Source organism: Gossypium raimondii, chromosome 8, assembly GCF_025698545.1.
Source record: "Gossypium raimondii isolate GPD5lz chromosome 8, ASM2569854v1, whole genome shotgun sequence".
In the NCBI taxonomy this organism is placed as follows: domain Eukaryota; kingdom Viridiplantae; phylum Streptophyta; class Magnoliopsida; order Malvales; family Malvaceae; genus Gossypium; species Gossypium raimondii.
Window position 1 is genome coordinate 3,010,712 of NC_068572.1, and position 22,301 is coordinate 3,033,012.

General features: G+C 31.7%; 2 protein-coding genes across 2 annotated transcripts in view; both read left to right on the forward strand.

Moving 5' to 3' along the window:
- Positions 1-13,216: 13,216 nt before the first annotated feature.
- Positions 13,217-15,935, forward strand: LOC105790291 (ADP,ATP carrier protein 1, mitochondrial). Its single transcript, XM_052634728.1, has 4 exons — positions 13,217-13,361; positions 14,332-14,824; positions 14,918-15,289; positions 15,402-15,935. Exons 2-4 carry the CDS (start codon positions 14,333-14,335, stop codon positions 15,696-15,698), a joined length of 1,161 nt encoding a protein of 386 aa, XP_052490688.1. The 5' UTR covers positions 13,217-13,361; position 14,332; the 3' UTR covers positions 15,699-15,935.
- LOC105793069 (ADP,ATP carrier protein 1, mitochondrial) overlaps positions 13,217-22,301 on the forward strand; it is a 30,620-nt gene continuing 21,535 nt past the window's right edge. The window contains exon 1 of the mRNA XM_052634730.1: positions 13,217-13,361. The gene's annotated coding sequence lies outside the window, so the exon portion shown is untranslated. The remainder of the gene's footprint in view (positions 13,362-22,301) is intronic.

Genomic DNA, 22,301 nt, shown 5'->3' on the forward strand with positions numbered 1-22,301 from the left:
ACATTGACAACAATACTCATGTCAATTGAGTTAAGTCTCAATCAACATGAATTGATTGTTATTATTCAATAACATATTTATTTATATATTCATGAACGTATATGGGATGATATTGTCCTCTTTTGTGAGACTAGTGAAATACAAGCACAAAAAAAATATATCAAAAGGATCTTCATCGTTTTGAGTTGATTTCAAAGTTTGAAAAACGTTGATCGGGTTAAATGAGGGATGTTTGCTTGCCTAAGCATTCAGTTTGGTTGGAACTTGATTCGGTAATCATTGAGTCGAGCTGTTCGAGCTATTAATCGAATTGAATTCGAGCGTAATAATACTTGACCCAGATGATTCACGAGTCTTATCAAGCTTTTCATAGTTTTATATTATTAAATTGCATTATTCCCCTTAAGATATATTATTAACTTTAAGCTTAATTATCGAGCTGAGCTTAAAGAGTACAAAAATTGATAAACGAACTTAATTGAGCTCGAGCTCAAAAATTGACGTTCGATTTAGCTCAAACTGAATATCGAGCTTCGAATTTCGAATAGAGCTCGAGCTTGACAGTTTTCGGGTTTGGTTTGATTACACCCCTAGCTCTAAGTGTTTCATATTATATAAACCTACAATTGAAAGTTTAGAAACCACTTTTCATTAAATATATATATATATTCTTAAATAAGGATGGCAACAAGGTGTGGCGGATTTTTGCATGACCCAAAACTTGATCAATCCGTCTCACCTCAAGCTCGACTCTTAAAAAAAAATTACTCGAACCCAAGATTTAATAGGAGCGAGACTTGACTTCGATTCCAACTAAACTCGAACTCAATTTAATTTTTTATTTTTTATTTATTTTGAAGCAAATACATAAACCCTTTAACGTAGAGAAATTATACGGTTTCACAACTTAGAATTGTATGACTAGATGAGAGCAAAATAAATGGGAGAAAATATATATGGGAAAAAAGAAAACTCAAGATGGGGATGAGAAGCATTTGACTAGATGGAGAGGGAGCTGACTAACAAAGTAAAAATTTAGGGTTTACACTTAAATCTTAATCTGATTTTTTTATAATTTCACTTTACCCAAATCAACCCGTCTTTAACCTAATTTTAAAGAACATCAATCCAAAACTCGTTAAATTTGAGTTTTTTTACCATCCCTATTTCTAGTGAAAACAGAGATATAATTTGATGATCAATTTTACTACTTTGCACTCTCTCTATATACAATTTAGTCTCTTTATTTTATTTCTAAAATTTTATATAAATTTCCTTTACTTTTTAGATTTTAAAATTCATGTCCAATTTTTAATAGCATGTTAAATCTATCGGTGTGACGTTTTGAAATAAAAAAACACTTACTTGGTAGTCTTGTAAATAAAATATTATAATATTGACTTTTAAAAATAACAAATGTTAACAGTTGAACTTAAATTTTAAAATATAAAAACAGAAAGACTAAATTGCAAATATATAAAAACTATAGTGACCCATATTTTAATAAAAAAAAGTTGATTGAGTCTTATATTAATTGGTATGGGCATTGATGTCAATGCAGGAGGACGTGGGTTCGAGTGCGTTGAAGCGCATTATTTTCTTATTTATGGGTTGGGGAGGAATTATAGGTAATTTTTAGGTATTGTGTAAAAAAGAACAAATATGATTAAAACCTATAATTACTTGATATAACATTTAATGAGCAAGCCCAAATGGAAGTTGACCTAGATTATGAATGGAAAAGAAAATGGGCCTGCTCCAACAGATTTAAACCCAAGCCCAGTAGAGATATTCCCACTAATTATGATGTTTAATAATAGCAAATTTTTATTTTTGAAAATTATTTAGTAATATAAGGCTTAAATTATGATTTAGTCCTTTAACTCTATTATTTTTGCACTTCAATATTTAAACTATAATTTTGTTTAATTTTATCCTAAAATTACCAGCGTCAACAATAATGTGTCAAGTTTTTATACAGTTTTTTTTAACTTTTGGTATAAAATGTGACTAAAATGATATTTTAAGCACTAGAATACGAAAAAAAGTACTAAAGTGAGAAAAATATATAATTCAAGATGTAAATCGTAACTTAATACGTAATAAAATATTTTATAAAATTTTGGGCAGTCATCAACATTAACTTTTTTTTTCTTTTATCCACCACCAGCAACTATGACTAATCTCTTTGTTGTAGGTGCTTTTCGAATAAGTAAACGATTGGTCACAAAATACAACCCATTTTCATAACCACTTGGTTAAGGGATGATGTGAGCAATCACCACACCACACCTCATGATTAATATTTTACTTCTTTAAAAACAAAGAGATCATTTTATTTAACTATGATTTTTAAAATAAAATTAATTTAAAATTTTTCAGAAGAAGCTATTTACATGCTTATCATATTTAAAAAAATTATCAAAAAATTTACATCCAGTAAAAATTTAATATAATTATCAAACATATTTATAAAAAAATAACCAGACACTTTTTTTTTATTAAGGAGGGTAAAAAGCTATTACATAATAATCAATTTAGGAAAAGATAAATCAGTAACATCTTCATGCAGCACATCAAAGCAAAATTAGGAGGTTGAGACTAAAAGTAAAAGCTAATAACCATTCCTTTTGTAGCTTTTGCTAAGCAATCAATCATCTTATTGCATTCTCGATGCACATACTTAATACCGATATCCTCAGATGGCATGAATGACATATGAATCCGACTGTTGTATCACCAGAGTATCCTTAACATGATGCAACACTTCCAAACAATTTCTTTCTAACAACACATCACAACAATCATGCTCCCAAGCTTGCCCAAGACTATCAAGAATACCCCAAAGTTCCACCTCATAAGCACTACACAGATCGATATTCCTTGCAAATCCCTAGCACCACAAGCTAGATGCATCTCGGATCACACCGTCCGCCATACCTATTATGTATTCCAAGTTCTTTTACCCCTCGTATTTTTAATATTATTTCAGCTTTATTTAACACAAATTGTATTATATGATGTGTTAATTAAAAGTCAAGGCATGTCATTAGCAATTTAAACACATTGGTGTTGAAATTTTAAATTTTGAAAAATGCAAGCAATTTAAAATATGAAAAAGAAAATAAACGTGCAATTATCACAGGGACGAATTGCAGAATTAGACCAATAATAAAAAAAAATGAAGTGAAGAATTTTATAAAAGAAATAGCTATTTACTAGATGGCATGGAAAATGGCCTTTAAACGACCCACGTCAAATCAACAATGCTTGTTGAACAAATTTGAAAGAGAAGTTTCCTCTTTGTTTTTTTCAAAGTTGCCTTCTAACTTTTAAGAGATGGACCAAGTTGCCATTTCTTACTAAAATTGGGGAGTGATGAATAAATTTAATCACGTTTTAAAGCTGACATCGTTATAATAATATTTTGTTATAACAGTGTTTCTTAAGATTTTAAAAAGGGGTAAACTATAAAAGTAGTAACTTTTGTTTGTTTCAGATTATATTTTAGTCATTTATATTTGAAATGTTACGTTTTAGTCACTTACGTTATCGTTTTATTACGAAGTGGTCACTCTACCTGAAGCTTCGTTACCTAATGGCGGTCTTACGTGGTAGCCCAAATGGGTTTTAAATGCCAACTTGGATGTCCTATGTGGCAGTCCAAATTAAATTTATTTAATTAAAAACCTATTTTCATCTAGTAACTGGACATCCAAGTTGGCATTTAAAACCCATTTGGACTACCACGTAGGACTGTCGTTAGGGAGCTAACGGAGTTTAACAGTAGAGTGACCACTTCGTAACAAAACGATAACATAAGTGACTAAAACGTAACATTTCAAACATAAGTGACTAAAATGTAATTTGAGGCAAACAAAAGTGACTATTTTTGTAGTTTAGCCTTCAAAAAATCAAATTTTTATGTTTTATTTTAACCCTTTATAATAGTTAGTTATAAAGTATGTTTATTATTACTACTATTATTATTATTATTATTATTATTATTATTATAGACAATCTCATTATATATTCTGGTCATATATGCTCTTTTTGACACAATGCCTACAACTATCCATAGCCTTTCCTCAACCCATAAATAGGAGGATAATTCATTTTAGCGTACTCAAATCCACATCCTTCTGCAACAATGCCCATGCCACTCGAGTTAAGACTCAATCGACACGTTCTTTATTAAATCAGTTCTCTATAACAACATATTGCCTAAATTGTCTACCCATTATCATTTATTAAATCAAAATGATTTTAATTAAAATATTATTTCAATAAAATGATTAAATTTCACATAAAGAAATTTATTAATCATATTTTATTAAATGAAAATAATCTTCCATGAATGGAATTAAACATATCAACTCAAGAAACTATTAAGTTCCCGATTACATATTCTACTATGAATTTGGAACGTCATAAACTTATAAACCGATTATTTAAATTTAGTAAGTAATGGTAAATTAATTAATTTAATTTGATAACTTATATTGATTAATTGAACTTGTTAGATTTATGAATTTTATAATTAATCATGTGAAAGAATCTAAAATAAGATATGCATAAAAGCAATAACACAAGCAATCATTATATCGTATTTTAAATTTGTTAATTTGATTCCCACTTTCTTTCTTTTTTATCATAATTCTCACTTTATTTATTTGATCGAAATTCACGATACGAATTCTATTGTAAACTTACAACAATTATCTCGTTATAACAACATATCACCTCTTTATAACAGATAAACAAGTGAGACTATTATAGAGATGGTTGATCTGTATCTAAAATTTTAAATGCTAAATAAATTATACACATGATTATTTTTAATCTGCTTACAAAGTTAAAAACCTCTACCGCTTTTTATTTTCTATCAGATAATGCTCTATTAATCTATACTAAATTATGTGACACTTGTGCTGAGAAGTAATAATTATATATATAATCAACACCAAATATCACATCCACATTTAAAAAGTTTAATTTTGTCTTAACTATCAATCCACTTTGAGATTTTTTTTAAATTAACATTATATAATATTAAAAATAAAATACCCTTATAGTAATCGATATAGATCAACACACTCATAAGTAGAAGTATTATAGAAGCTTTTGTACTAAGAGTCGAAATGCATTTTGTTCTGTTTACTAAAAAACGAGCAAATTAGTCCATATACGTTAAATAAAAAAGCAATTTTGTCCATTCTGTTAAAAAACATCATTTTGTATGGTTAAAAATTGATGTGTGATCTGTCGTAATTTGGCGTGTCAATTTAGGCTCCTCATTACACTTGACGAGCTTATTTCTGAGCAATTTATATGTTTTTGTCATGTTTTTACTTAGTTTTCGTTTTTAGCTTTAATAAACAAAATGTTGTGTTTTTACTACTTTTGAGACCCGAAATGGTCAAATGTACAATCGATGACCTAATGGTTGGTTGAAGGTTGTAGAGAGTCATCAGAGGACCAAACGTAAGTGAAAACATTGCCTAGAAGAAGGGTATCGTGACATCGAAGCATGAAAGTCGTGATACCTTGGGCAATGCTGAATTAAAGATGATTGAGGCCCTTCACAGTGATATCGCGATATCCAAGCATGGGCATTGCGATATCCAACTCCCAAGGGATCCCCCAAGTCAATACTGACGAGGATATTGCGATACCAGACCATGGGTATCGCGATATCCCTGACGAGGCAAAGAAAAAATAACTACAGGGGCAATCCTTGTCTAACATGTCCCCCAACCAAAATTAGACGTCTAGGGGCAAATTGGTCCAAAATTTTAGGTTGTAATCAAATATTAAAAGCCACTTTTGGTATAGAACAAGAGTGTAGTGTAGTGTAGGTAGAGAGAGCTTTTTAGTTTAGGGTTTCTTTTATCTTTTAGTTTAGGTTTAAGGTAGTTTTATTCTCCATAGCTGTAGGATTTAGTTTTTTTACAACTTCTTTATTTTCCTTATATTTTATTAGTTAGTTAAGTTAGTTTTTACTGTAGCTTAGGTTCATTTATATGTTCAGCACCTTAAACTTGGTTGTAATCACATTTTAATATTTCATTTAATGTTATTCCAATTGTTTTCTTTCCCTCTGCCAAAAATCTTAACTTAGGTGTTCTTGGTTGTTTATTTTGCGTATAGTTGTTTGCTTGCATATTTTTCAAATAAAAAACGCAAGCTTTCATCTTTTTATTGGGTTCTATATTAATGGCTTTCATGGTTGCTTTTTTGATGTTTATTAGTTTAAATATGGTCATGGTTACTAAACCCTAAGGGGTTAGTTGATGGAGATGTGGGTAAACTAATTTTTGGGTTAGGGATTAAATTACAATAAATTGGACTAAATTGAATGAACTTCAAAACTTAGAATTTATTCCCATAAGGGTAAATCAAGATAAGTGAAACCAAGAGGTAATCTTATTGGGTACCAATTCATTGGTCATGGGTTAGTTTGGTGAGATTGAGAGATAAATAAGACTAATTTGTCTAATTTGGGAAAATTGAGACCGAAAAGTAAAATGGAGTCACTTTAGGAGTTTAATCAATTTTGATCCCTAATTCGATGATTAATGGACCACAGTGAAGTCAGCTAACCACCATTTGTTATTGATTAGATAATTTTATAACCTTGCATGCTTTACGATTTAGTCATTTAGTTGATTAGTTAGCTAATTAGTTTAATCAAACTAAAATTTATGGCTTGTCTTAGTTAGAATCTTTATTTGCATGCTTTTAGCTAGAATTCTCTTAATCACCGACACATCTAAGTTCGATCCTTGGAGTACCACTGTACTCCGTTTTACAAATTATATTACAATTGACTTGTCACACTTGCAGACACAACACGTAATTATTTCGATTTGATTGTCGTATTAGTGTTTATTTCTCTCATTTACTCGCCCGTGAGGACAAGTAAAGGAGAAATGATTAGTGTGGCTAGTGGAATAACCATACAATAACATGTGACGTACTATGTGTAACTTATACTGATATCTCATGGGATTAGACCTTTCGTCTCACAATCAGTGCATCCTTAGGTGATTTCTTCACTTCAAATGCGCCTAAGTTAGCCTAACTCTCATAAAATGAGAATTCTCGCAAAATTTCTCTAAATACAGAAAATATAACGAAAGTAACTCAGAGACAAAAGAAAGTTCGAAAGAACAAAATAACCATAGAAAAGCAATGCACACAAGGTGTTTAAGTAAATGCTCTCACTATATTATTTAACTCAAAGAATAGGATACAATGAGATGATTCCAAATGTGAGGGAGGCTCTCTATTTATAGTTGAGCTCCCCCAAATCCAACGGTACAACTAGCTTTACATAAACGAACGAGATCAAAGCATATCTACAATTAATAGATTTACATAATCCCAAAGATTACAAAATCAAATCTTATCAGATTATAATCTCTTATAATATTCTATGATTACTTTCCATATCTACCAAGGTAGCCTTAAGTTTCTATAAGTGCTACACTTTGCCACCAAGGCTTTAAGACCTTTGAATCGGGTTAGTTCCAGTGGGTCAAATGAGCCCCATTTAATAGATTAACCTTAATGAGATGCTCTTTGTGTAATGGTCACGGGCTTTGAATCATGGCTAGTGACATTCTCCCCTACCCTTTCTCGCAACGCCCTCGTTGTGTCCTCAGAATGACACTGGTTTGACTCGCCTTTAAATTTTCTCGACATCTTGGCCCTTTCTTGACTAGTCTCACTATTGGGCAGTGTCGCCCCTCTGAACCTTTGCCTCAAATTTCATCGTCGCTTAGCTCGAACCATTCTACTCATTGGTAAATTTCGTTTGCAAAAGCCTACTGCTCTTACTTCCCCACATTGTGACTTGTCCCGGTCGAGATCCGCTATATCCGCACAACTAGGCTTCGACATGCTTACATTAAACACTGGGTTAACCTTGAGTTTTCCCTCCAACTTTGGTTTGTAAGCCCTTCGACTTCCCCGCTTTGGAACTTTGAAAGGCCCCTTGTGTCTTTGCTAAACCAACAAGTTAGAATGAAAAACACTACTACGGTGTTTGAGATGTACCTTACTCGCAACATTTACTTGTCTCAACTGTCCAGTTTGCATTACCACGTTATCTCCAAAATCTGATTCACAACCCACCTCTCTCATAGGTGGCAGCCCCACTGATTACTCAACAAGCTTCATACTTGTTTGTCGCGTTTCTAGCATTTTTGAGAAGGTCTTCGTGGCACTCCGTTCCACCAAGTCGATGTTTCTCCTATACGGAACATCATTTACTAGTTGGATTGCTAACAATACATTAGTCCCAACCCTAATGTCTCGGTTTACTGGCACAACACTTCGTGGTTGTGAATCATCAATTATATGAATACAATCGACAAAAGGAAAAAGACACACTTTAATCCTGTCAAGAAAATTCAAGCTAAGAACAAGGCCGTAATCATCTAAGTGGATTACCTCAAAATATTTCTTGCCCTTCCACACTCTGATTTGTAGCTCCACTCATCGTGTTATTCTCACAGTTGGGACCTTTTCAGGATTTATCGTCTTGATCTTCTTATTCGATTTTCTAACTGAGAGACCAAGTTTGTCTGCGGCTTTTTTTGGAATTTATCGACAAGAGCATTCATTCTCTGGCACAACACTTCGTGGTTGTGAATCATCAATTATATGAATACAATCGACAAAAGGAAAAAGACACATTTTAATCCTGTCAAGAAAATTCAAGCTAAGAACAAAGCCGTAATCATCTAAGTGGATTACCTCAAAATATTTCTTGCCCTTCCACACTCCGATTTGTAGCTCCACTCGTCGTGTTATTCTCACAGTTGGGACCTTTTCGGAATTTATCGTCTTGATCTTCTTATTCGATTTTCTAACTAAGAGACAAAGTTTGCCTGCGGCTTTTTTTGGAATTTATCGACAAGAGCATTCATTCTCTGGTCTACGATGTTGATGTCCATAAACATCAACATTACTTACTTGCTATTCCTATTCGCAATAGTAAGTATCATTGACCAAAGCTTTGAAATCTTACTTGCACCGGGCTCCGCTTTCTCCCCTTTACTGATTACGGACAACTTAGATTACATCGGACAGTTTTGCAACCTATGCAGACCACAACACAAGAAGTACTTCACTGACTTCTTCTCACTCTCCTTGGCCCTCTTGGCTTCGACACCCATTGCGGTCGAACCAAACCTTATTGCCTCTTTTTCTAGCTCATCATCCCTTTTGATAGCCGAAAGCACGAATCTCTTCGGACAATTCCTTACCATATGTGAACCGTCGCACATGAAACATTTTATCTTACTCCCATTCTCCTTTGAGTTGTAGTTGGTTTTCCACTTTCCGTTTCGTGGTTTCCCATTTCCACCGTTGCCACTATTACCGTTGTCATATTACTTCATGTCATTTTTCATCTTCCCCACTGTTGCCCTTCTCATTGGGTTTGGAAAACTCAAACTTGTCTTTCTTTGAAACAAGTTCAATTAAGGACTTCGTTACCATTATGGCTTTGGTAAGTTCCTAGACTCCTCGACGTTGCAACTGTTACTTTGCCTATGGTTTCAACCCATCGATGAAGGAGAAAAATACATTCTCTCTTAAATAAAAAAATTTGGAGTATGAGTTCGTTGATCTCTCGTACATACTCCCTAACTGTGCCTCATTGCGTAAGCTGACGCAACTTTGTTCGAGCCTCGATCTTGGCATATTCAGGGTAAAACTGTGCCTTGAATTCCTTTTGAAACTCCTCCCAAGTCCCAATTTTGGTTCCACCACCTTTCTCACTTGTGGACTTATGATGCCACCATAAAAGGGCAACATCACTAAAATACAGAGCAATGATATTTACCTTAGTAGCATCGTCAATGATGCCTTTGACACGGAAGTATTGCTCTATTTCCCACAAGAAATTATCCACATTACTTATGAACCTTATCCTTGTAAACTCTTTCGGCTTCGGGACATCTATCTTGTGGTTGAGTATTGCACCCAATACTTCTTTACCCACGGTGACTCGACGCACAACAAGCTCCCAAATCTTTTAAGAACCAATTTTTTCATTCTTCAAACAGAAAATCCATATCCAAAAATGCCATTAACAACCACTACTTACTACACCATCTTCTTCAACCCAACCACCACTTATAGCACCATCAACTCCAACCCAACCACTTTTTCCTCATATGCCAAACACATGCGTCGCTTGTAGTTGAGCTAGACTCCCTCTCCTCTTTTTGTGTCCCCATCTCTCCTTCTCCTCTTTCTACCTCCCAATTTTTTCTTAAGTCTTCTTTGACACCCATCATTCAGTGAGTTGCATCCCTTTGATTTCCCTATAAAAAACTAAGTTTTTTTGGGGTTAATTTTTTTGTCCAGTCACTAAATGCTACCTACTTTGATTTTTAATGAAAAATTATTTAGCCAAGAGCTTATTTACAATTTTTAAAATAGGGTTGGGCATATTCCGTCGTGTTAGGAAGAAGTCAAAGAAGCAAAACAAAACATTTTAGTAATCCCATGACCCAACTATTGGTTTTTTTAATCAGGAGAAAATTGAGTTTTAGGGCATAATTTTGTATTCTATTTCATAAAAAAAAATTTAAAACCCTATTCTCATCCCAGTTGGACATCCAAGTTGGCATTTAAAACTCATTTGGACTGCCATGTAGGACTACCGTTAGGGAGGTAACGGAGCTTAACGGCAGAGTGATCACTTCGTAACAAAACACTAATGTAAATGACAAAAACGTAACATTTCAAACATATGTAATTTGAGACAAACAAAAGTAACTTTTTATAGTTTACCCTATTTTATAACATATATTAATTTTAATTTTAAAAAATATGATAAAAAATTATACTATTTATTAAGTGTTTTACTAAGTTGATCTCACCAACTCGGTTAGAAAATTATGTAAATATCCTTTTGTAATTAAAATAAGTTATACTATTTGAAAGTAATTTAATCTATTCATTTTAACAAAATCAATTAAAATTTGCATATGGTAAGATTTACACGCACACCAATCAAATTAATAAAACCTTAAATTTACCTATAAACCAAGCTTAATTTTGATATATTTTATACAATTTTATTTTAATATGCACAAATTATTATATTCATTAATTGTAATTATAGTGCATTTAGTATTGTTAATCGATATATTTATATGTTTAAATTTCATTTTACTTATAATTTAATATATATTTATTTTAATATTGTAAAAATTAATGTATTATTATGATTAATTAGTTCTAAATTTTATATTTTATTACTTATTATATTTTTTAAACATACGTTTATGTTCTAAATATATTATTTTTACGTATATGCGTATGATAAGATTTTTAGTAGTATGGGACGAAGAATACCAATATACCATAGATCATATTACAGTCACTTTTATGATTAAAAATTACTGCACATGTAGTTTTCAAATGAAAAATCTGTACACTTGTTTTTTTTATATTTAAAAGATTAAATAAATTAAATAATGTTATATGACATCACACACATTAAAAAATTAAATATTAATAAAAATATTTTTAAAATAAAATTTAGTTCAGTGTATTTGATGAATTGAAAATTTAAAGGTTGAAAATTGGCATTGAATTTTATAAATGTTGAATTTGTATTAGAAAATTATTTGATAAAAGTAAATATTGATTTTTAAAAGATGATGTACCTATCTAGTTATCTTATTCAACATTTTTTTAATTAAAAATTTATATGAAGTAAAAAATTAAAGGGTAAACTATCAAAATAGTCACTTTTGTTTCCCTTAGGTTACATTTTAGTCATTTATGTTTGAAATGTTACGTTTAAGTCACTTACGTTAACACGTTGTAACATTTTAGTCACTGAGCGGTTAATCGTCGTTAACAGTGTAACAGTAAGCTGACGTGACACGTTAAATCATCATTTCAAACAAAAATTTTAGGTTAAATTATACAATTGGTCCCTAAAATTTTTTCATTTTAAGCACTTTTTTCTTTTATATTCTTTTAACTTTCCCTTCTTCTTCTTTTTTCATTCTCTTCTGCTTTTCCCTCTATTTTTCTCCTTTCTCCATCTCCTTTAACGTAAAAGAAAAAAATTAAATTTCTCAAAATGAAAAAAAATATAGGGACCAATTATATAATTTAACCTAAAATTTTCATTTGAAATGATGATTTAACGTGCCACATCAGCTTACTGTTACACCGTTAATGACAATTAACACTCAGTGACTAAAATGTTACAAGACAATAACATAAGTGACCAAAACGTAACATTTCAAATATAAGTGACTAAAATGTAACCTGAAAGAAACAAAAGTGACTATTTTGATAGTTTACCCAAAATTAAAATAATTATCAAGCATATTTAAAATATTAAATGTTGAAAATTTTCAATGGTTTATCAAACACACCCTACGTATCATGATTCATTGAAACTAAAACTGAATTAGAGGTATTATGTAAGGCGTGTTTGATAAACTGAAAAATTAAGTGCTGAAAAATTAAGAATTAAATTTTTATTGATAAATTTTATAAGAATATAATATTTTTTCAAATAAAAGAAATAATAATATTTTTATATTTAAAATTACATAAATATCTCCAATAATAATACTATGTTTTATAATTTCACTCTCGTAGTTTTTTCTCCCAAGATTTTGTTGAGTGGAATAAAATCAGTGAATCAAAATTATTATAATTATAATTATAATTATAAAATAATACACAAAATTCTGATCAAGGCGAACAAAAAGAGATAAAAGGATTTTATCAAAAAAAAAGATAAAAGGAACATTTAGCTAATTTGACAATTTTTCTTAATATGGTCATCGATTTTTCATATTAGTATCGAAATTTAGTAATTTTTCATAATTTAGTCTCTAAACTTGAATTTTATTAAGATATAATGAACTAAAATTTGAAATTATGTCATATAACCATTTTACTTTTTAAAATTTTTTATCACGTGGTATAATCTCAGAATATTATATCATCATATCTCAGCGAAATTTAAATTCAGGAACCAAATGGAGAAAAACTACCAAATTCAGGGACTAAAATGATAAAATTTACCGAATCCAGGGACCAAACGTTACTTTATTCCAAACAAATTATCCCACGCTGCTTTTGTTGCCGTCCATATCGGCACGTGACGTAAGCGGCGTGCCCTCCTTGCCCTAGTCTCTCCCACTTGCACTGTATTTTTTATAAACCCAATAAAAAGGGAGTGCGGCCAGCAGACTTGCGCTCTTTTCAAAGCCTCTCGTCTCCTCTCCATAAATCTCTCACTCAACGCAGAGCGAATAGGCGGAGACTTCCAAGAATCTATCGCATCAGCTAATCACGGTCTAAAGGTAACAATTTCTCTAAATTTTCAATATTAAACTTTTTAAGCAAATATCAGATCTGAATCTGATGTTCTACTTTTAGCTTCAATCTGTTCTAGTTCATCACTATTTCATTCTTTTTTTATTTATCTATATTATAGCTGCACTTTTAGTTTTTCTTCATTGTTTGTTATTAGATCTGATTATTTTCTGATACTGTTGATCTGTGGTGAAATGTTTTGAAATGGTTTTGCCTACGTTCGATCTGATCTATCGTGTATATATTATTTTTTCTTGAAATTTACGCTTTATTCGTTAGATCTATTGGTGTTTACTGCTTTTGGTTGCAAATCGGTGGTGTGAGAATCTGTTTGGTTTGTATCCAACTCTCACTTGTTGAAATTTTAGATCCATTGATTTCCGTCACTTTTAGAGAGTCTCCTTTTTCACTCAAGAAAATCGATCATTTTTCACTACCTTTAGATCAGCTGCTGTTTTCTGCCTTTTCAAACTTCAATACGAGGCAAAATATATATGTATTTATTTGTAATATCCCTTACTGAAATTACTTGCATAAATTCAAAAAAGTTGATATGTTTATACATGCAGTGCAGTTTACGTGATTGTTTACTGTTCTACATGGTATTTATTTTATGGTTTCTGCTTAAAATTGCCGCGTTGATTATGTTCTTGTATCTGTGATTCAATTTTGTATGTCCTTTTGTTTTTACTTCTAGTAATATGTTGTTCTTGATGATATGTTCCAATCTTGCAGCATATCCCCTTAGTATGCCTTGTTGCACGGTTTACTCTTTCTTGTTAAAATAAAACCGTGATTCTACTTGATGTCTTCTATATTTTGTTTTTCTTGGCTATAACATTTTTGTATCCATAATCTTACATCTGGCTTTGTTTCATTGTTGACAGTTAATGTGCATTTCTTTTCATTCTATTCTGTGTGTTCATGTGCTCATTTTCTTTCTTTCAATGAATTCAGAATGGATCAGGTTCAACACCCATCTATCATGCAGAAGGTAGCAGGCCAGCTCCTTCGTTCTAGCCATTCTCAAGATTTTCAAGGTTATAATGGGTCTTTCAGGAGTCCTGCTCTATACCAAAGGCGTGCTGCATATGGCAATTACTCCAATGCTGCTCTGCAGCATCCTGTCCGGGCTTTTGGAGACCTGTCTATGGTTCCATCAACAGCTTCTGCTATTTGCGTTCAGGCTCCTGCTGAGAAAGGATTTAGCAGCTTTGCTATTGATTTCCTCATGGGTGGAGTTTCTGCTGCTGTATCAAAAACAGCTGCTGCACCAATTGAGCGTGTTAAGCTTTTGATTCAGAACCAAGATGAAATGATCAAAAGTGGAAGGCTCTCTGAACCTTACAAGGGTATTGGTGATTGTTTCAAGCGAACAATCAAGGATGAAGGATTTGGTTCTTTGTGGAGAGGGAACACTGCCAACGTTATTCGTTATTTCCCCACTCAGGTTAGCAATTCTAACTTTTTATATATTACATTTTCTTTCGATTATATTTATTGCTCGTGTTTTATACTTATTCCTTTGTTCATTTTTCTACAGGCCTTGAACTTTGCCTTCAAGGATTACTTCAAGAGGCTTTTCAACTTCAAGAAAGACAGAGATGGTTACTGGAAATGGTTTGCTGGGAACTTGGCATCTGGTGGTGCAGCTGGTGCTTCTTCCCTTCTCTTTGTCTACTCCTTGGATTATGCTCGAACTCGTCTTGCTAATGATGCAAAGGCTGCAAAGAAGGGAGGAGAGAGACAATTCAACGGTCTTGTTGATGTCTACAGGAAAACCCTAAAATCTGATGGTATTGCCGGGCTTTACCGTGGTTTCAACATTTCATGTGTTGGGATCATTGTTTACCGTGGTCTATATTTTGGAATGTACGACTCTCTGAAGCCAGTGCTTTTGACTGGAAGCATGCAGGTTAGTATGCAGGATGTTATCTGATACAACTATATATGTTGTCTTGTTACTTAAGCTATATTGTTTTTGTTGTAATGACATCTTGCTCTGTGTTACCCTTTGATAATTACAGGATAGTTTCTTCGCTAGCTTTGCTCTTGGTTGGCTCATCACAAATGGTGCTGGCCTTGCATCTTACCCAATTGACACTGTTCGTAGAAGAATGATGATGACTTCTGGTGAAGCTGTCAAATACAAGAGCTCGCTCGATGCTTTCTCTCAGATCTTGAAAAACGAAGGTGCCAAGTCTCTATTCAAGGGTGCTGGAGCTAACATCCTTCGTGCCATTGCCGGTGCTGGTGTGCTCGCTGGATACGACAAGTTGCAGCTCATTGTTTTCGGAAAGAAGTACGGATCTGGTGGTGCTTAAATTTAGGGTGGTACTATCTCCCTTCTTTTGTTATGTTTTAGGTTTTAAAGATGGCGACGAAAAGCTCGACACATTGAGAAATTTATTTCGGCAAAAAAATTCATTAATAATTCAGATTTAGGGGGGGGGGGAAGTTACTCCCTAAACGATTTTTACATTTGGGATGTGAAATTTTGATTTACCCATCTCGGATTTTTGGTTTGGTTTTAAGAAATGAAGTGATGGATGTTTTATTTATGTCTGAAAACGGAAATGATCTGAAGTTTCAGGTTGAAAATTGGTTAACCGTCCATGGAAGTTAATTTTATGCTTTTGGCCGGCAACGGAAATGAATTTATATGATGATATTTGTTGTCTTGATGCACAACGTTACTTTGTAAACTAATTTGATAGTGAATTTAAGTTTGAAATAAGAATAAAATAAAGTAGTGTGAGATTAGTATTTTATAGTATGAAAAGAATAAAGTAGTGATATAAGAGAATGTATACTTTTGTTATATTAAATTTAACTTATCATCCACGCTGAAAACGATGGGATCATTTTGGGTTAAGTAACTACTCTTTGCTTTTGAATATTATATACATAAAACTCAGTTGGAATATTTTAACTGTTGTGCTCTTTACTCGAATGCGACTTCAACCGGATTAGACTAATAAACAAAGGATAAACATATGAATTTAATGAAGAAATTTTTATACTAGGAGTTAAATTGCATATCTTTATTTTACTTCAATTAATTAGTAAATTAATCATTATAAGTTAGGTCAAAGAGAAAATTATCATTCTATTAAAATTTCTGTTCGTTCTTGCTATTAAAAATTGGTATCTGTATGCCAACATGAGATACATACGTCACGCCACATGTTACTGTTTGAAGATTGATTTTCTGTCTGTAAAATATAATCTCTCTTTACTCTTTTAGCTTCCATTGGTTAGTTTTTGACATGGCACTTTTTTGAGGATTTAGATTTAACTTCACACAAGTATTATTCCTTTTATTTGTAGTTGTTTACTTTTTCTGCTTTCTGGTTTGTCTTTGGTTCAAAAATATCAGTCGTTTTGGTACAACTAAATTTAAGACTCTAAGCTGCTGAGTGCTTGTACTGTTGGTGGAAATAGTTTCAGCCAAAGGTCAGTGTATAACCGTAAAATCTGGACTAATTACAAACTTAGCCCTCAAATCATACAGCATTTTCTATTTAGACACTTAATGTTTTTTAAATTAAAAAAATGGTAATTAAACAATCCATTTTATTTCATTTTATCTAAAAATATATAGCCACTAAAAACATAAAACATCATACGTTTGATTACAGTTTAATGACTGGTGGGTGAGATGGTTGTATGAAAGAGCAAGGATAAATATTAAAATTATACATGGAGTTTAATTTTATGTAAATATGCAGTAGAAGTATCATGGAAGCTCCTGTACTAGGAGCCAGATTGTATTTTTTCCTCTTATTTTGCTTTGAAAGAGTTTTCAAAAATCTATCGTTTCAAATTTATGTTCTTTAATATAAAAGTAGTTATATTGTAAGAAGATTTTAATTTGAAATGTTTAATTTAACTCAAACAATTCTGTTTGATTTAACTCGACTCGAATTTCATTTTACTCGACTCGATTCGAAAAAAAAATTAAATCGAGTTAGGATGATAAAATAAGACCCGTCAATTTGATTAACTCGAAAATTTTTCACTTGATTCGATCAAACACTCACCCCTACTCGTAGAGCTTGTAAAATTGATTCATTTTAACCGAGAATATTAAGTCTGCCTAATGGAATTAGGATATAATCAAGTTGAAATTGCAATGTGACTGTGGCGCTATGGCTTTTTTGGGCAGAATGAATAGTGGGTCTAATGAAATTAGGCATTAAGACATCAATATTCCATGGGTTTGTATTAGAGTTGCTCATGTGCAAGGGTAGCTAGAAGGCTGATAGGGCCCCGATTCCAATAAAATGAAAAATTATACATTTAAGCCTTTTAGAAATTTTAAAATTCTAAATTTGTAAAGGTAAAATTACACTTTAACTTCCTAAAAATGATAAAAAATTGATTTAACCCTTTACAAATTAATTATAAAAATATAGACTATTAAAAATTACAATTTAATTTCGGTCCTCCCAGAAATTTTCTGGCTTCAGCCCTACTCATGGGTCTGGTCAAGCCAGACCTAAGCATGATATTAACATACTTTATGCTTGTCAAAACTTGGCCCAGCTCGAAATATTGACCTAAAATTTTGCCCAAACCCATTCATATTTGCAAAAGGCTAACCCAAATCCATTTTAAGCCCGCCCATATTATTTTTTAAAATTTGTTAACAAATATTTATATTATATTATTTTAATGTTTAATAATTTTATACATTTTTTATTTATTAAAATTTTTATATAATCATCTTAACATTATTTTAATGTTTATATTAGAGTAATATTATATATTTAATATAAATTTATTTTTTAATATATTCTAAATTACATAATATATAAAAATAACATAATATAAAATATTAAAAACTTAAAAACGAGGCGAATCATGCCAAACTTGAACCTTAAATGTTAAAACCCAATCCCGACCTATATTTTAAACGAATTTAACTTTTTGCTTAAACCCAATTTTTAAATTTAATAATTTTTCTTAAATTCTCTCAAATTTCGGAATCAAACAGATATCCCCAACCTTTTAACGGTTGTAGTCGGCATCATTGCTTACTTTGAAACTTTTGTTGATTAGCCGCATTTCATTAATTTTAATTTTACAAGACAGCTGTTTTTGAGTTGTTTGAGAATTTTCCACCCACTTTTTTTCTTGCCAGAAAATTGTGGCAATCACTGTCAATATTTTGGATTGAAGGATTTGATTATGGATTTGGGAAGGGCCACGTTTAGGGTTTGTTGGTGATTTTTGGTTTTTGATTAAGTGAAAATGAGACCTCACTCATAAAACACTTCCTTTGTCTGGGGTCAATATCTTTTATATACATATCAATTCTGATTCAAAGCACATATAATTTACGTGAAAAATTATTATCTGAAAAAACTACAAGTAGAAGAGGAAATATTTACTAATGTTAAAAAATTAATAATACGAGAAAAATTCGACTACTTCTATCTTCAGAGTTAAACAATCCTGTTATAATTAATGTCTGATAGAAAAATTATAATGTTGTTTTAAGAGCCCTAAATCCTTTCCTATAAATCCCTTATTTTGTCTCTATTTTGTTTATTTAACAAGTTAGAGGGATTCGATTCACGCAATTCTAACATTAATATTCTAACGTTAATATATATAGAAATAGTAGCGAATGCTGTAGGGTATCAATGTTCCCAAAACAGCTTCTCAATTCTTGCGTCCTTATTATTTGTAAACCTTCGAATGGTACTATTAATGTTGCTGCTGTAATGTTTGAGGGGTTGTGACATGAAGAATAATTGGATGGTTCCCTTCTTTACGTAACCATAGACCAGATGAAGAATAATAGGAAGGTCCCCAAAACAGTGTTGAGTAATCCGAGTAGGATTTCCCTAAAACAAGACAAAATACGTAAACCACATACCAGATTCAAGAGCATTCCTGTTTTACGATGATGGTGGTGGTTGATGGAGACAGTGTGTATTGAGGGAAGCTACAGTGGGTGTGTGCTCAGTGGTGGCGATTGGCGACTGGTGAACGATGATGGTGGTGACTGGTGGGTGTTGGCGGAGTGGAGAAGGCAAATGTGTTTTCTTTATTAGTTGATTTGAATGGAGAAAGTGGAAGAGAGGAGAGGAGAGGGCTAACTGGACCGTGGGAAAAAAAAGAGTATAGGTTGGTTATCCAGGTTGAGTTGGGTTCGAGAAAAAAAAAAAAGCTTACTTGATGTTAAACTTGTTTTGTAAACAGATATCATTTTTTTTGACAGATTGACACATGATTAAGTCTAAGTAGAAGACATGTGATAATAATATAGAGAGATATAAACTGTATAATTAATTTCTTTCAATTATTTTCCGTACGAAAAAAGAATTCTTTTAATTATTACGATTCGATTCGAAAAATTCAATAAAAAATTTAAATATTAAATTAAATGGTTCGAGTTATTCGGATCAACTCGAATAAAAAATTAAAATTTTTGGTTTAACTCGAATATGAATTACACAATTCGAGCTATTCGAAAATCCTAATAGAAAAAAAGCCAAATTACGTCGTTTTGATAAATGTTTATTCATCTACCTTACTTATGTTGTTAAATAATCTTGTATTTTGTCTGCTAGTTAAATAATCAGTCAATGTAAAAGCAACATCGAGTATAAATAATATGATTCGTTAACTCGACTCGAATCGAAAAAATTTTAAATTGAGTTCGGTTGTTAAAATAGTATTCGTCAACTCGACTAACTCGAAAATTTTTGACTCGACTCGATCAAATACTCACCCCTAATTCTTATTGGATATATTATAATAATTACTATTACAAATTGTTATATTTGAGTAATGAATTAGACTCAACATAATGTTGCCTTTAAGGAAAATAATGCTTTAAAAAACAAGGCTTACTTTACTGTACTGCACTTTACTGTGTTACCGGCCATGGCTATGGCCATGTCGAATAGTCGATGGCGACAGCGTCGTAGTTTGCGTACGTAAGAGTCAAATTAGTCGGGGCCTATACTTAGGTTCTTTTTCTTGTCTTCCTTTGAATAAAAATAGTGTCTGTCTGCAGGTGTGTGTTAGTTGCACTACACCAAAACAGGCTTTTAGCGGCGTTTTTAGTGGCGTTTGTATAAAAAACGCCGCTAAAAATCAAGCATTAGCGGCGCTTTTAAAATACCGCCACTAAAGATCGGGTATTAGCGGCGCTAAAAATGAGAATTAGCGGCGTTTTCCAAAAAGCGCCGCAAAAAACCTAAGCCCAACGACGTCGTTTCCTGAGTTTTCGGGGCTTTAGTGGCGTTTTTCAAAAAGCGCCGCTAAAGATCTGGTCTTTAGCGGCATTTTTGGAAAAGCGCCGCTAATGCTCTGGTCTTTAGCGGCGTTTTTGGAAAAGCGCCGCTAATGCTCTGGTCTTTAGCGGCGTTTTTGGGAAAGCGCCGCTAATGTTCTATTCTTTAGCGGCGCTTTTGTGAAAACGCCGCTAATGCTCTGGTCTTTAGCGGCGTTTTTGTACAAGTGCCGCTATTACTCTGTCTTTAGCGGCGTTTTTGGGAAAGCGCCGCAAAATGTATTTTATCTTAATTGGTTTATTTCTAATTGAATATTTAAAATCTTAAAAAAATAGTGACACGTAGAAATAATTTGAAATAAAATACATGGAAAAATAAAAATACTATTATTTAAAATATTTTTAAAGTTTTTTGGGTGCATAATTACCGATTACTTTTAATGTATATATTAAAAATTTCTTATATAATCGTAGAAGAGATAGTATTAATTTTAAAATATTAAATTAATTATCATTATAGTTTAGGGTTTTTGTTTAGGGTATATGATTAATTTAAGATTTAAGGCCGGTTTAGGAGTTACTATTTTAAGGTTAATTTAGGGATCAGTATGGATTTAGGGATTATGATTTAAGGGCTGAGATTTAAGATTTAGGGGTTTAGGTGTTAGATGTTAGTGGTTAATAGTTAGGGATTTAGGTTTTAGAGATTTGATGGTTGGGGTTTAAGGTTTAAGGGTTTGTGATTTAGGGTTTAGGGAATAAGAATTAAGGGTTTAAGGTTTAGATTAATTAGTATTTTTTAATTTATATATTAAATAATTGTAAAAGAGATAATATTAATTTTATTATATTAACATTATGATTATAGTTAAGATTTAAGGCCAGTTTAGGATTTACTATTTTAAGGTTTGGGGATTATATATGGATTTAGGGATTATAGATTAGAGATTATGATTTAAGTGTTGGGATTTAAGGTTTAGGGGTTAGGAGTTAGGGGTTAGGGGTTAAGAGTTAGGGATTTAGGGTTTTAAGGGTCGGGTTAAGGTTTAGGGTTTAGGGTTTAGGAATTTTTTAATTTATATATTAAATATATTCTTATATAATTGTAAAAGTGATAATAATAAATTTAATATATTGAAATTATGAGTATAGTTTATATTATTTAAGAGATATATAATAGATAGACTTTATGTATATTGAATGGTTAATTTGGGGTTTAAGGCTTATTTGAGATTTGTTAAATGATACAATTTTATACAATTAATTAATGCTTTTATATTTAAAAATACTTAATCTAAACCATTTGATATATTTGATATGGATATATAGGTAATTATTTAATTTGGAAATAAAAATGAAATAAAAAAACTAAAATTTATAATATTATCTAATTCTTTTAAATATTACTTAAAATTTTAATTATTCTTTATGTAAAATTTATATGAAAGATACAATAATTGAATATAAAAAATATGAGAGCTTTAGCGGCGTTTTCAGAAAAAAACGCCGTTACTATGTATTAAAATTTCTCAAAACGACACCGTTTCAATTGAAGAATTTAAATTTTTTAGTACCGGCGTTTTTATTAAAAACGCCGCAAAAAATGATTTCACTTGGCGCCCAAAATTCCCCTTGAAACCCCTAATTTCACTTTTAAAATTTCTCCGCCTAGTTG

What these genes read in the sequence shown, in the direction of transcription:
- LOC105790291 (XM_052634728.1), top strand. Translation starts at nt 14,333, where the DNA reads ATGGATCAGGTTCAACACCCATCTATCATGCAGAAGGTAGCAGGCCAG. An exon ending in TTCGTTATTTCCCCACTCAG is followed by an intron (nt 14,825 to 14,917) that starts GTTAGCAATTCT and finishes ATTTTTCTACAG; the next exon opens with GCCTTGAACTTTGCCTTCAA. An exon ending in TTTTGACTGGAAGCATGCAG is followed by an intron (nt 15,290 to 15,401) that starts GTTAGTATGCAG and finishes TGATAATTACAG; the next exon opens with GATAGTTTCTTCGCTAGCTT.